This window comes from Pholcus phalangioides, unplaced genomic scaffold, assembly GCF_987345545.1.
Source record: "Pholcus phalangioides strain wild (caught in Gottingen) unplaced genomic scaffold, Ppha-v1.0 ptg000020l_1, whole genome shotgun sequence".
Classification (NCBI taxonomy): Eukaryota; Metazoa; Arthropoda; class Arachnida; order Araneae; family Pholcidae; genus Pholcus; species Pholcus phalangioides.
In genome coordinates this window covers 7,090,796-7,106,129 of record NW_028301613.1, presented here as the reverse complement: position 1 = coordinate 7,106,129, position 15,334 = coordinate 7,090,796, and the positions used below count along the sequence as shown (strand labels likewise).

Sequence of the window (15,334 nt, the reverse complement as noted above, 5' to 3'; positions counted from 1 at the left end):
TCACTCTTCTGACCACTCACATATTTGCACACTTTCTTAGTCATTCTTTTGTCACTCACAGACCTGGTTTCTTGCTCTCTGGTCATTCTTTTGTCACTCACTCACTTTATCCTTTGTTCTGTGCAGGTCATGCTTTTGGTCGCTCCCATGCTGGCACACTGTTTAGATCACTCTTTTGATCACTCACTTACCTGGTCTCTTGCGCTCTAGAGAGAGATCACACTTTTGATCTCTCATTCATCCGATTCCTTTCTCTGTAGGTCACTTACATGCTTTCACACTCTCTAGGTCACTAGTTTGATCTCTCACTGAGCTAGTCCCTCGCTTTCTGTACAAAGACGGATTTATGGTTTCCCTCCAACTGTGGACTATACAAATTTTCCACCTTTCTCCCATTCTACTGTAATTTTCTTGAAAATTCATTTCTCAAATTCGCCGCTCCTCTGAAATTGCCACTCTGCAGTTCGCTAAGCTTTTCTGTAAATACATGCTAAGAATCTCGTACAGTATTTAGCTGTGTTCGGCTAACCGAAAAAAAAAACCAAGTTTATGGCGACAAATCGCTCAGTTTTTGGATAATATGTCTAATTACCATTTCTTATTTTTTGTTTTCCACCAACGGGAAATTTTCTGTAAAAACCTTTTTTTTTTGCATATTCCAGACTGATATCGCCAACGTCGCCAAGTGCCGGAAACAGCTCGCCAAATTGACTTCTGATATGGATGCAGCCAAACTGAGGTAAGAAAGGAAAATGTTCAATTTTAGAGCACAGGGTCATCAACCTTCACATTCTTGAGCACCGCTCTTTTTACCCTTAGATTAAGAGCACACCCCTTCCCTTACACCCAGGGTTGCCTTAATGCATGAGCCAGCTAGGCCCAAGTGGTAAAACTCCTATAGACAGGAGGTATTGAAAGTGGGGGCCTAGTCAGTGGCATCAGATCTGGAGTGCTGTAGGTATATCACCCACAGAATTCTGTATCATGCGGCAGAGCACCCCCCCCCCCCCCACAGAATTAATTCCAGAAATCGGTCCACAACAAAAACTCTAGTCGAGTGTACCCATGGGTCCAAAACACTTCAGACTTCCCTGGGCCTAGTGATAATGAGATTTGCTGCTTACTATATGATAAGTGGAAAGTGGTCTTGCTCCTGGATGAAGGTAGAGAGCCCTGGATATGAAAAGGAAGCCACAAGAAGGAAATATGGTCCAAAGGGAGGGCTGAAAAAAGTTTGAGAAACCACTGGTGTAAAGCACCATTGTATGTATGCAAAAAAAAGCATCCTGCATAGTGGCGCTAACATGTAGAAAAAGAAAATGAGAGGGACCTAGGGTTGTCAAAAAGTCACATATATATGAGATTCAAGGGAGTGGATGAAGGGGCAGGGGCATGCATTGCTTTGTTTATTAATAAATAATTTGGCGAATAAGCTATAGGTGTGAACTTGTAACTTGTTTCAGGCCCAATATTTGCCATAATACTTATAAAAATACTAGGTTTGACACCCCCTAATATTTTTAAGCCCTTCCAATATTTTCCATAATTTTACACCTGTGGACACTCAGTCCCCCTCCCCCCAACAAAGTTTATCAAAGGGTGCAAAAATGGCCTAAACCTCTAGGTTCCAGCACTTATGAGCCGGAAGGTGAATAGAATCCAGTTTTACTTTTCAATCTCTGATATACCCTAACCATGCTGTCACCTTTAGGAAAGCGTTTTGATTTCTCAATAGATGGTGGCACGCATTAGTACCATATTCTAGTTTTTTTCCTCGTTGTTGAAACGATTTGAATTCTTTCTCATTAAAACAAAATTTTTGATTTTTATAACAACACATGATATTTGTTTCATTTGTTTCCAATTTTCTTGCATAGGCTTCAGGCTGCGACGAAAAATTGCCAACAGGCTTCTAACAGCAACCTTCCAGCCGCTATATCCAAAGCCGATGCACTCAAAGAAGAGTCTGAAGATGCCGCTGCTAAAGTTGACCAATGTCGTGTGAGTTTGATGCACAGTTTTATTTGTGTTATAACTTCATTGAGTACCTTTTGCCTAACATGATATGAAATAAGTTACTGTTATTGCTCGCTTATGCACTTAAGCCGTCCCTGTTTCCACTTAATGATCAAGTACATTTTCATATATGGTTGTGATTTTGACATTGGCTTGCATCTAATCAGTTGTACAGATATAAGTTATCGTCTCAATTTCTTGCAAATTATTCTGCAGACCATAACATGTCTACTTCGGATAAACTTCAAGCAACAACTCAGTCAACAAATTCATCCTTTCCTTCCTTTTTGATTGCAGGATATGCTGGCGACGGAAATGTTCAACCTCATCAGTAGAGAACCAGAGTTGTCCCGATTATTCGTAAGACAGTGCCAATTGCAACTCGAGTATCACAAAGCCGCTTACACGGCTTTGGAATCCACATTACCTGAACTGGAGATTCAAATAAGTAAGCATCATACAATAAATATAATTATTATAAGTTTATATCGATGTATTTTTGTAAAAACTCTGAACACATTAGTGATCTATAATTCACAGAAAATTCACTACCAACAGTTTGTCACCAATTGTACCATTATGTGAATGACTAAAAGCAGAGCTGGACTTATTTTTTACCGCCCTGCTCGCATTATAGTTAGTGCTGCCCACCCGAGCCTCTTAGGGAGGCTATTTGAACCCCCTTTCACCCAAATAATTTCTGACAAAACCATTCATTGCACCGTCTCTCTCCTACATACACGCTTGAGTCCCGTATATACGGGACGACTAGCAACTCTCAGTCCCTCCAATATTTTCTTTATGTCGGCACCTCTGCCAGATGCCCATAATGCTCTTAAGACAGCCCTGATTCTAGTTCAATTTTCTTGGCCACTCAAATTTGCCGCTCTAAACTCAACACCTCTGCCTCTGTAAATACGTCTCTGTCATTTAGTTACTTTTTTGGTCATGCTTGAACACTTTCTTGGTCACACTTTCAGCCATTCACTGACCCCGTCCTTCACTCTCTAAATAACTCTCTCTGTCACTTTCATGCTCAAATGCTTGCACACAGGGCCGTCCTAATTCTCCCCGAATATTATGGATTTCACCGAATATTATGGACTAGTTAAAAAAACCTGAAATTCAAGTTAACCAATTTGTAACCGCACCGACTTGCAGAATTGAAAACCAGCATGCACCATGTTCATATACTAACTTGGCTGCATTCGCATCTGAAGATATCACCTTGGCTGCATTTGCAGCTGAAGATGTCTACGGATACCTTGACTTCATTCACAGCTGAAAATTCCTGCCCCCATTCCATTCGTAGGGGGTCATGCTCCCCCTCCCCACCCGGGCAAAATGATTTTTCTCCTACCTGACACAAAATGCTTTTCTGCACATTAATTTACATGCTTTGCTTAAGCTTGAAAATCTTAACCAGATTTCATAATCATGAGGCGCCTCCCTGCACATTAAGACAGCACTGCTTATACACTGTTTTGGTCATTCACATGCTTGCAAACTCTCTAGGTCACTCACATGCTTGCAAACTCTCTTGGTCACTCACATGCTTGCAAACTCTCTAGGTCACTCACATGCTTGCAAACTCTCTTGGTCACTCACATGCTTGCAAACTCTCTAGGTCACTCACATGCTTGCAAACTCTCTAGGTCACTCACATGCTTGCTAACTCTCTAGATCAGTGTTTCTCAACAGTCATGTATATGACCAGGCCTTCCACTCACAAAATATTAAGACCAGGTTGTGGGCTTCCAGAGGTTGAGAATCACTGCTCTGGGCCACTCATATGATTGGAAACTTCCTAGGTCACCCACTGACTAAGTCCCTCACTCTCTAGGCAGAGGTAGATTTATTGCTTTACCTGCCGGTGGGCTGCACAAAATTTGCTGCCCTTCATCCATTCTACTAATTCTTTTGACAGCTCATTCTTCAAAGTTGTCGCTTCTCCAAACTTGTTAACATGCCACTAACTAAAAGACCAATTGAGTGAAGGAGTGGGAAAATAACCAAATGCATAAGAGACTAAGAGAGAGAGAGAGATTAATGTTAGAGTGAGTAGGCAATTGATTGAGCAATTGAGTTACATAAAGTGAGTAATTTGCTCACCCACTCAATCATTCACTCACTTTCTTGATTTTCCTGTTGCTCACTCAAGAATTCATGTGATGATAAACTGCCGTTGGGCAATTTTTTTTTTCTCACAATGAATATTCTTGCTCACCTTTTCATGAGTAAAAAACGAGACTGAATTGCTTCTGTGACTGCTTGACCAGCGTTGTAAGATTGCCAGTAAAGTATAACATCAACACTTTTTTCTTTTCATTCTGTTGCATATGAAACATACAACATCATCCATATTTTCTCATACTCATCTCAATGTTGCTGTTCTTTTTTTAGGTAATTGTCCGTACCATCCTGTTTTTGGAGTTCCCTTGGAAGATCATCTGAGGTACAGCAACAGAGAGATTGCAATTGTCATCGAGACCTGCATCTGTTGGCTTCTGGATCGTGCAATGGACGAGGAAGTGAGAAATGATAAAATTATATGTGTAAATTTTAGTCACATTTGATAGTACAGAGAGTGGGCATAAGCTAATTCTCTTTCACCAGTGTTGCCAACAGTCAAACAATTTTCAAACTAGATTCTTCATCAAAAACAACTAAAAACTGTGCTTAAGCAACCAGAATTAATTTTAGTCATTATTTAGATGACCATACGCCCATATTTCCCGGAAAATTCCTGTATTTTCTCGTAATTTAATAATAGACTACTAGTGCACAGGAAATTTTTTTGAAAAAGACTAGTAAAACAACTACATTGGTGTTTTTTCCAACTAAATGGGCCGAAAAATAGACCAGATCTAGTTGGAAAATAACTAAGTTGGCAACGTTGTCTGGCACCCACCGGACCTTATCTTTAAATGTCATTATCCTGCCATTCTGTAGAGTGAGCATAGAATAAATTTGCAGCCTGTCGAGAGCATTCTGCATCTTCAGTGGGTTGTCAGATCAACACAGAAATTCAAACCCACAGTATTCAAATGATAGTCCGCTTGATGAATCCTAAATAAAGACAAAGTTTGAAACTAGCCCTGTTAGAGGCACTTTTTTCAACTACATCCACAGAACATTGAAATAAGATGAAAAAAATCATGGTTATTTAACATTACACTGTTACATGTTTCAGCGAGTCATGAGATACTGCTCAATATGGTCTCTATCATAAATTTGTTTAATTCGAATGTTATCTGATGTGTCATTGACCTTAACTGGCATGAACCCCTACCCCCAATTATAATCTTGCCTTGCTATCAATACAGTCAAATCCTGTTTTAACAAATACCATTATAACGAAAATCTCGTTTTAACAAAAACGTTTTTGATCCCCCAGATAAGTTGGCATAGAAACAATGCAAAAACCTGGGATTCCTTTGTAACAAAATTTCGTTATCACGAAGTGATTTCTCTGGTCTCTTGGAATTCGTTATAATGGGATTCGACTGTATAAATAATGACAGACTAATAGAGGTCCCAGATGCAATAATTTTCTCGGGAACCATAATATGTGCGTTCAAGATGATCCTGCTTACTCTTGTGCTATGTTTATATGGAAATGTAATATCAAAAAGGAATTATTATGAATTACATAATTTCTCTTGAATGTATTCAATCTTCTGTTACGTTTCTGTGTCTTAACCGAGAATCTTTTGCAGGGTTTGTTCAGAATCGGAGGAAGCGTAACAAAGATCAGGAAAATGAAAGTGAGTTTAATTTGCTCTGTCAGTTTCATCAATAATCTGTACATTCATTATCAGTAATAAGCAATAATATTAAGCAGATGCTCGGATGGTATAAAATTTTAAAACTCACAAAAGGGCACTCACAAAACAAGTTCATTCTCTACAACATTTGCAATCTTCGTAACATGAAGACCCCTCTAACCTGATTTTCAAGATCTGGAAAACGTTCATCTATCTTGCAACCCATTATGGCATGTATAATGTTAAACTAACATGCTCATCTACTCACTTGGTCACTGATAGTCATTGACTTGCTCACAATTGCTCATTCACTTGGTCACTCATCACCAATTCACTGGCTCATTCAGTCAATCATTCACTCACTCATGATGTTACTCACTCACTAGTTTATTTGCTAGTTCACTCAGTAACTCATGTGGTCAATCACTTGCTCAATCACTCTGTCACTCACTCGTGATGAACTGGTGTCTGTGAATTTTCCTAGCAATGATTTTTCCATCAATGAATTGTTTATTGGTGAATTTTCCTGTTGAGATGAATTATAGTCTGTGAATTTCCCGACAGTGAATGCTTGGTCTAGGTTCAAAAGAAAGTGAGCTCAGGCAAAATGATAGAGTTAAGTCAAAATCATATCACAGCAGATTCCGCAGGATTCATTGGCATTACAGCCAAGGCTGCTGTGTGTGCTTGAGCACCCACAGCAATTCGTAGCATGTGTCCAAGCAATCCCCAGAACTAATATAGAAGTTCCCAACTTTAAGGTGCATATGCAAACTTATCCCCCCCCCCCCCCGTTGAAAAGTCTTGCCACAGAGAGCAACAGGCCTACAACGGTACAGTTATTCTATCATTATACTTCATGCATAGTTTAAAAAAAAATTGATGGCCCATGGCAACACTACACATAACAAGCATTACACAGAAACAAACTTCACGTAAGGTTCACAACACGCACATTCCAACATGTGCAATTTGATAGAAGTTCCGCAGAGGAATATGGACAAGGTGCGTGTGTGGTTTAGTGGTAGAATTAATTCTTCGAAAACCAAAATCTTCTGCATGAAGCTCAAGATGAGTGGCTACAGGTCTAGAAATTTTCAGACTCCACTATAGTAAAATTATTACAGTAGAACCTTGATTATCCGAACACATCAGGACCGAAGGGTGTTTGGAAAAGTGAAAAGTTCGGAGAATTGATTTTGAAACTAATTCGATAATGTAAAAAGGAATAAGTTGAAATTCAGCATCAAACTATACCGCCCTTGGCAATAAGCACAGTGATAAGAACTGTCTTATGGTCAAGAAGACGCATCCCTCCCTCTCATTAAGGCACACCCATAGGATTAAGACAAATTTGTCAGACAAAAGAAAGATGGTAGCTAAATCTGCTCCTATTCACCCGTTTGTTTGTTTGTCAATCGTTTATAACTTCATAAACTGTACCCGGATCTGCCCATACTTACATCTATAGCTAATAGGTACAGTTATGTACAATTGTTTGGAAGAGGATTATTGTACAATAGAATGAAGCCATCGAAGTGGGAGATACGAGGCTTCTCAAGTTCCAGAAAATACCAACTGTTGAGCATCATTGACTATAGAAAACTGAAGACGAGTTAGGTTGAAAAGATGTTCGGTTGACTGAATTGTTCGGAAAATTGATGTTCGGATAAATAGGGTTCTACTATATTTTTAAAAAAATGGGACCTAAGAATTTCCTATAGGAAGTTCATAGGCCCTTTGTATATATACAAGGAAAAAAACTAATAGAGTTATAAAGTTTCAATTTCGGGAATGATTTGTTTCTATGTTTGCACACAAAAAAAGAGGGCTACACCCTAAATACTATTTTATTTTATTTTTCAGAGTGCTTTCGATGCCAATGTTTCCCATTTGATAGAAGACGAGAGGGATCCTCACAACTTAGCAGGTAACGTTTATCACTAAAAAAGGCAATAGGCACATAACCTCATACTCCTTCCAACGAGCGCCAATCCAAGACGATATGACGGGGAGGGGCGAATCGTCTGAGTTAGTTCAATCGTCCCATATTTTACAGGACAGATAAATTTTTCCTACATTATTCGGCTCTCCAGAGGGGGTGGTTGTTCCATGCCACCCCCCTCTCCAAATCCACGCATGAAGGCAGGCATGACATCTTCAGCTGTGAATGGAGTAAGGGCAGATATCTTCAGCTGTGAATGGAGCAAGGGCAGATATCTTCAGCTGTGAATAGAGCAAGGGCAAATATCTTCAGCTGTGAATGGAGCAAAGGCAGATATCTTTAGCTACAAATGAACTGGAGGCAGGCATCTTCAGCAATGAATGAAGCTGAGGAAGATTGGTGTTAGAAGATTTTTACCTTAACCATTTTTTAACCACGTCCCACTGCATTAAAATTGGATTGACTAGTTTTATGCCAAATACAAGGTCTTTTGTAGAAACTTTGATGTTTTTTCTTCTATTGACACCCCCTAATAATGATGTTCAGGGGTGGCTTAAGAAGGGGGGAGCAAGGGGTGCGGTGCACCCATGCAGCAGGTTGTAAGGGGCGGCAATTCAGACTTTACTCAGACATAAATTTTTAACAAAAATTTCCAGTACTGAAAATTCATATGATATCGCGCTTTTGAGCCATACCTTGATGATAGAAATGTTGAGAGAACTTGAGGGAACAGGCAGGGGAGTGTTATATAAGAAACAAGAATTTCACAAGTAGGCAACTATACATTTTGACGCCCCTTGCCAGTTATTTTTCTGGAACGGTCAAAGCAAAGAAAAACCTCAGCTTCTTACTTGTGTGGCTCTGGAGCACCAGAAACTAATTTAAATAACTTTCATAATAAAATTCACCTCGTTATATACGTCTGCCTTACTGGCAGTGTCGCCGGAGCCAGGAATGCTGTGGGTAATAGGCACTTGAAGCGAGGGTCTGGGCATCCTTGAAATGGTTCAGAACTCAAACTGTTATGTTATCTGGTGCAATTAAGAACGGTAAAATAATCCTAGATCGCGCGTGTGTAATCTGGGACAGTTTCTTAAAAAGCGAGACTGACATTTTGTTCAGTAAACAATGGTGTCTGTGGCTTTGTGCTAAAAAAAATCAGGTTCGTCACAGGGTAAAATAAGCTAAAGCCTTGTCTGTCTCTTGCCAGGGTTGTGTTTAAGGGCAGCACATGAGGCTTTGCACCTGGTGGCAGGTATGCTTGGGCCCCCTCCCCAATGATATTCGTCACTTGATAGTTATATAAAACGAACTTTTTAATTAAGTTTTTATTATGTTTTTGAATGCATGCTAATTAAGCACATTGCTCTCGAACTCAGTGATCAACACATTGTGCTCGAGATGGAATGTTAAGAAAAAATACGGTCTAATTTAGTAACTATAATATTTCGCCTTTATTATTTTTTTGCAGGAGTTTTGAAGTTGTATTTACGAAGTCTACCTGATCCGCTCCTGACGTACAGCCTGTATAATGACTGGATGGAAGCCGCAAGGTAAACAAAAAATCATTTAGCCTGACAGAAAATTGGGAATTTAACAAATTAAGATATTTTTGGAAGAAGAAAAAAAAAACATGCATTTCCTTACTTTTTCAGAATACGGGATCACGATAAACAACTTCAAGCACTGTGGACAGTTGTCAACAGTTTACCAGTGGCGAATTTCAAGAACCTCAGGTAAATTTTCTATGATAGTTCCGATGCATTTCATATCATGAATTGAATTAAACATTGTGGACCAAACAAACCAAACACAACTAGGCTTTTTTGCCACAACGATATACGCACATGTTCATGTCTGACAAAAAATTTCTACCAACAAACACAAAAAAGGTGATTGGCATATTTGAGAGAAAGTATAGTACAACAGACCTCTTTTATCACGATACTAGATTCTTTGAAACCACCCACTTCACATAACCATGCACTTCTATTGGGCTGCATGGACTTGAGGACGCTGTCTCTAATATTTGTCATTATCTTCATAATATCAATCGAAACATTGAGCCTGAGCAAGCACTCCCTCCCCCGATAAGGTCCAAACTAAAATTTCAATTCTATGGATTAATTAAATTGAAAAATGCCAGACACGCAAGCCTGAAGGCTCATCTGAATTGTACATGCTATACGTTAAATGAATATATTTATACCACTATTTTCGAAAATCCCTATAATTGCGGGAGGTGGATTTCTAGTTTTTCCACCTGTGGGCAACACAAACTTTTCCAGTCTCATTTTCTGGACCACTCCTCAAATTTGCTGCCCTGGGCCTACTTAGAAGAAGGTTAAATAAAACTGATATTTTGCCTCTAAGTCATTCTTTTTGTTACTCTCTAGGTCATTGTTTTGGCCAGTCACATGCTTGCACACTGTTTTAGTCACTCACATGCATTCCAGCTCCATAACTCACTCACCGACCGTGTCCCTTGCTCTCTATGTCACTCTCACATGCTTATACACTCTCTAGGTTGCCTACTGACCTCTTCCCTTGCCCTCTGAGTCACTCTTTTGATCACTCTCGGGCTTGCAAACATTCTAGGTCACCCACTCACCTGGTTCCTCACTCTCTAAGTTACTCTTTTGGCCATTCATTCACATACTTGCACACTGTTTTAGTCACTCACACGCTTGCCCTTTCTCTGTAGATCACTCCTTTTAGTTTTCTATGACCTGGTAACTTGATCGCCAGATGACTCTTTTGGTCACTCACATGTGTACAAACTCTTGGTTGCCCACTGACCTCATCCCTTGCACTCTGAGTCGTTCTTTTGATCAATCACGTGCTTGCAAACTCTCTGGGTTGCTCACTCTGTTTCCTTGCTCTATAAGTTAATCTTTGATCACTCTCATGTGTGCTTGTAAACCGTCTAGGTCCTTTATTTACCTGATCCCTAACTAGCTCTCTAGTTTACTCTTTTGATCATTCACATACTTGCATAGCGTTTTGATCACTCACATGCTTGCATAGTGTTTTGATCACTCACATGCTTGCACTTTCAGTAGGTCACTCTTTTGGTCTCTCACCAACCAAGTCTCTTGCTCTCTAAGTCACTCTTATGATCACTTGATTGCTTGCAAACTCTCTAGGTCACTCCTTTATTCACTAATTAACATAGTACCGTGATGTCTAGGCAGAGGCGAATTTATGGTTTTACTGCATATGAGCTGTACTGGACATACAGACAAATTTTGTCACCCTTCCATTCTACTAATTGACCACTCATTCCTCAAATTTTCCCACTTCTCAGAATTTGCTGCCCAGGGCTATAGCCTGCTAAGTCTCCCCTTCCTGTAAATATGCTGCTGATAATCGCTAAATATTATTTAATTCAACACATTTTCTTAATATATGACTTAAATTAATATTGTAGGTCCAGGGACCTTTTTTGCATGGGTATAAACTATAGGTAATATAGTATGTAACAGAAGTATAGCTCAAAGTTACAAAACTGAAAACGATTGTTTTTCATAATTCAGGTACTTGATAAAATTCCTATCGAAGCTGTGTCAGAATTCAGAGAAGAATAAGATGTCTTCCCAGAACTTGGCAATTGTTATGGGTCCGAACCTATTGTGGTCGCCAGTGTCCGATGGTGCACTTGGGTGAGTATAGCTCATTTATATTAACAATACTTGGTGCATTTACACTAGAACAACTGAAATGGTCTGCACAACTACTTTGACATGTGCAATTACACAGAAACAGTTTATCTGAAGTTGTTGAAATTGCATGACTTCCCATCTCGTTAAATCTCTTAAATTTCTAAAATATAAATATTCTAGGCTCCGTAGTTTAGTTGTAAAATGATGTTGTACCTAGAATGACAGTAGCGACCATTTTGAGATAGTTAACTAATATGATTGCAAAACATGCTAAAATGGACAATCTTCTTATATGAAAGTTAATATTGAGGGGGGGGGGAGAACAGATCATGGTGAAGAGATAATTCGCTCATGATGTTTGCTTTTCTCCAGTGCTCATTTTGTAGCATTCAAAAGTACAAAATGAAATGAGGACGACAAGCTTTTCCAAAAAGCTCGTTGTCATACCTTATTCCATTCATTTAGTGTTTCTATGGATCTTTGCTCTTTTACTGCATTGCATTTTCTGGTACAATGTCCGCAATGAAAGGAATTTTCATTTTTCTTGGTTTTACCCTTTCATAGGGCTCCAGTATGAGAAGGAGAGTTGAGACAATTCTTATCATTTTTTGGTTCTTTCCACTATAAATTCACTATATGGGGGCCCCCATGGCCCCCACATCCTGGAGCAGGGCCCCTACCTCTTTTGCGGGCCCCCCTGACCAGACTTTCACTGGCCCCTTTATGATGAATTTATAGCGTGAAAAGCAAAAAAAATTGGTCTGAAATCTCGGGAAAAGAAAATTTCTTCCAGAAGCTATGAAATTTCATTACTCCACTAATAAGTGTCATTGATGTGTTTGACAAAATGAATTCATTCAGTGCAAAATGTGAGTGGCATCGGAAAGCTGTCTTGCATACATGTGTATCGTACACTGCTCAGGATTAGGCGGCATTCATGATCAGAGAGTTCATGGTTTAGAATTAAAGATGATTTGATCAGATTATTCATGGTTTTTTCACTCCGCATATGCAATCTCTTTGCAAAGTTCCCAAGCATATTCTGCTTCAAACCTTGTCAGTGGACTGCCAAGTGTAAATAAAGTCATGAATTAAAACAGTTCAAAAAATTGTAGTTTTAACCTCTTTCTAAAGTAACAAAACACTGGATTAGTCTTTGTCAAAACGAGCGCTTTCATCCGAAATTTCAAAAAATTGGTACATGGACAAGGGTTTATTGTAAAAATAAGTCGACAGAACTGAATGGGTACTGTCTTCTTGGTAAAGAAAAATAATTAATATTGATTTTTTTTGCTGATCGCTATCTGTTGTTCTAAATAGTTCAAAATTCCTGTCCATAGGCAGAGATAGACTTGAAAGTCTTGGGGGGGGGGGCACGATTATCATTGCTGGAGGGGCATGATGATGATGATGTCAGTTCATATGCATACAGGCCTATATTAGATTAGTCAACTCCACCTCTGATGTTGTTCCCCTCCCCGCATCTCTGCCCATGTTCCTGTCATTCTAGTGTTAACAAAATATGTGTTTACATGTGACATACTGAGTTTTTCTCTGATACAATGTCGGAATTCTTACATCATTTTCTATTGTGTCGTTACAGCATGAACATGACCGCGACAAATATGCACAGTGCGATTGTAGATTCTCTGATCACGTATGCCGATTGGTTCTTTCCAGGTGGTATGTATCTCTAGAACATTGCAAAGGCCCATAAACTGTGGTCTTGTCACCTAAACCTACTCTTCACTTGATCATAAAAAATATATTAAGTTTCAATGCTTGAATTCCACTTATCGCTGAAATTCATTTGATGTTCTCTTCTTTCTCGTTCAGTATTGCCTGTTCAAAAAGCTTTGAGACTAACTTTTCCACTGTCAGTAAACCTGTAACGCTAATCACTTTATCACTTGTGAATCTATCAAGTACATTTTAATCTCATCATCATCAAAAGCATCACAAGTTATATTTTCACCGACCTTTTTTTTCCTTCCACAGAATTTGAATTTCACGTGAGCACTCCGATATCACCCCGTAATCTCAATGGCTTCCTTAGTTCCTTACGAGACTCCCAGCTGAGTCTCTCAACGACGAAACTGTCCAATGGAGATTCCGCCGTTGATTCGCTGTCCAGTAGCCCCACAAACAGGTATGCATGACAAAACTAGTTCTTTTACGGGTTATTCTATGAAATATAGACAAAGCGCTGGCAACAGTTTCAAGTACTGGATGGGTTGACTTAGAGATGGCGGCACTGCAAGGTTTGATATTTTTAGTGACAGCAAAGAGCTAGATCTGTCTGAGGGATGATTCGGCTATGGAGAAATGAATGTTTAAGCAACGGGGGGGGGGGGGGGGGGATGCGTCCAAGTGAGTTCAATGTGGCACGATTCAATTCTAATGCAATTATGGTGCTTCCGCAAGTGAAATATTTTATATGAGAACCCGAACTTTCCAGCCAGAAGTTTCCTTTCTTTGGTAGGAGGAGCAATAGCACTTGAAATTCAATCATATAATTTTGCTTTATATCAGTCATTTTTGCAGATTTCTGGTTCGTGCAGGGCAATTAACTCCCTAAGTTCCCCACCCTTTGGACTGCGGCCTTGATGACAGCATATTTGCCTGGTAATGAACAGTGGCGTATTTAGCAATGTTACCCCCTAGTTAAAAGAGAGGTTGAAGGATGGAAATTTGTAACCCTCTCTGTTCGGGGCAACAGAGCCACCTGCTCCCCTCCCCTAGTTGCAGCCCTGGCCAAGGGTAGCAAGTCTGGAGGGGACAGAAAAATTTAGGAAATTAGAGTTTGTGGAATCGGAGAAGGGTAACAAAAAAAATTGTTTCGCTCACAGGCGGTAAAACTATAAATCCATCTCCACTAGAGAGTGAAGGAATATGCCAGCGAGTGACCTAACGAGTTTCCTAGATCAGTGGTTCCCAAAGTGTGTCATGGCTCCTATAGGGGCGTCATGGCGAGCTTGCTCTTATTCATGTGTGCCTATTTCAATACCATGAGCCACTGATATATGTCCATAAGGGCAAGGGAGCCACAAAAGAAAAAGTTTGAGAACCACTGACCTAGAAAGTTTGCGAGCATGTTAGTGGCTGAAAGAGCGATCTAGAGAGCAAATGACCAGGTTAACAAATTATCAACAGAGTGAGCTAAAGAGTTTGCAAGCTTGAGAGTGACCCAGAGAGTGTGTGACCAGGTCATTGAGCAACGAAACAAGTGACAGAGAGAGCATGGAGGAGTGAGCGATTGTAAGACTGACCTAGAGCATGTGCAAGCATGTGAATGACCAAAAACGATGTGCAAGCATGTGAAAAACAGCGTGCAAGCATGTGAATGACCAAAAACGGTGTGCAAGCATGTGAATGACCAAAAACGGTGTGCAAGCATGTGAATGACCAAAAACGGTGTGCAAGCATGTGAATGACTAAAAACAGTGTGCAAGCATGTGAATGACCAAAACAGTGAATGTTCAAAAGAGTATGTGAGCTTGGGAATGACCAAAAGAGTGATCTTGAAAGTTTGTAAGCATAGGAGTGACTGGATCAGTGAATGACTAAAATATTGGCCAATTAATTGTGCAAGCATATGAGTAACAAAGAAAGAGTGACTCTGAGAATGTATTTATAGGAGTGGGGGACTGAGCCTAAGGCGGTAAATTTGAGAAATGAATAGTTAACAAAATCGGACTAGAATAGGAGATAGGCGGCAAAGCCATAAATTTGCCTCTGGTGTTGTCACCACTTTTTGAAACCAGCAATGAAGAGCTGCAAATATAGATCATCCTCCTTCACCAATAATAAAAAAGACAAACTCATACTGCCATGGACAGCAAAGTAATATGTTGACAGTCTCCTTTGATCTTGTCATAACCGATTAACCGTCCACCTTGAAACTTGTTGAAGCACGTGAGAGCACAGAGCTTTGTTTTGAAGAT

The 15,334-nt window shown here is 39.7% G+C and overlaps 1 protein-coding gene across 1 annotated transcript in view; it reads left to right on the top strand.

Annotated features, from left to right (window-relative positions):
- LOC149070889 (rho GTPase-activating protein 44-like) overlaps positions 1-15,334 on the top strand; it is a 73,777-nt gene that overhangs the window by 54,900 nt on the left and 3,543 nt on the right. The window contains exons 5-15 of the mRNA XM_089248503.1: positions 663-739; positions 1,878-2,001; positions 2,314-2,464; positions 4,420-4,547; positions 5,736-5,783; positions 7,650-7,713; positions 9,200-9,281; positions 9,384-9,464; positions 11,265-11,390; positions 12,994-13,073; positions 13,389-13,539. Coding sequence (XP_089104629.1) covers positions 663-739; positions 1,878-2,001; positions 2,314-2,464; positions 4,420-4,547; positions 5,736-5,783; positions 7,650-7,713; positions 9,200-9,281; positions 9,384-9,464; positions 11,265-11,390; positions 12,994-13,073; positions 13,389-13,539 — 1,112 coding nt within the window. The remainder of the gene's footprint in view (positions 1-662; positions 740-1,877; positions 2,002-2,313; positions 2,465-4,419; positions 4,548-5,735; positions 5,784-7,649; positions 7,714-9,199; positions 9,282-9,383; positions 9,465-11,264; positions 11,391-12,993; positions 13,074-13,388; positions 13,540-15,334) is intronic.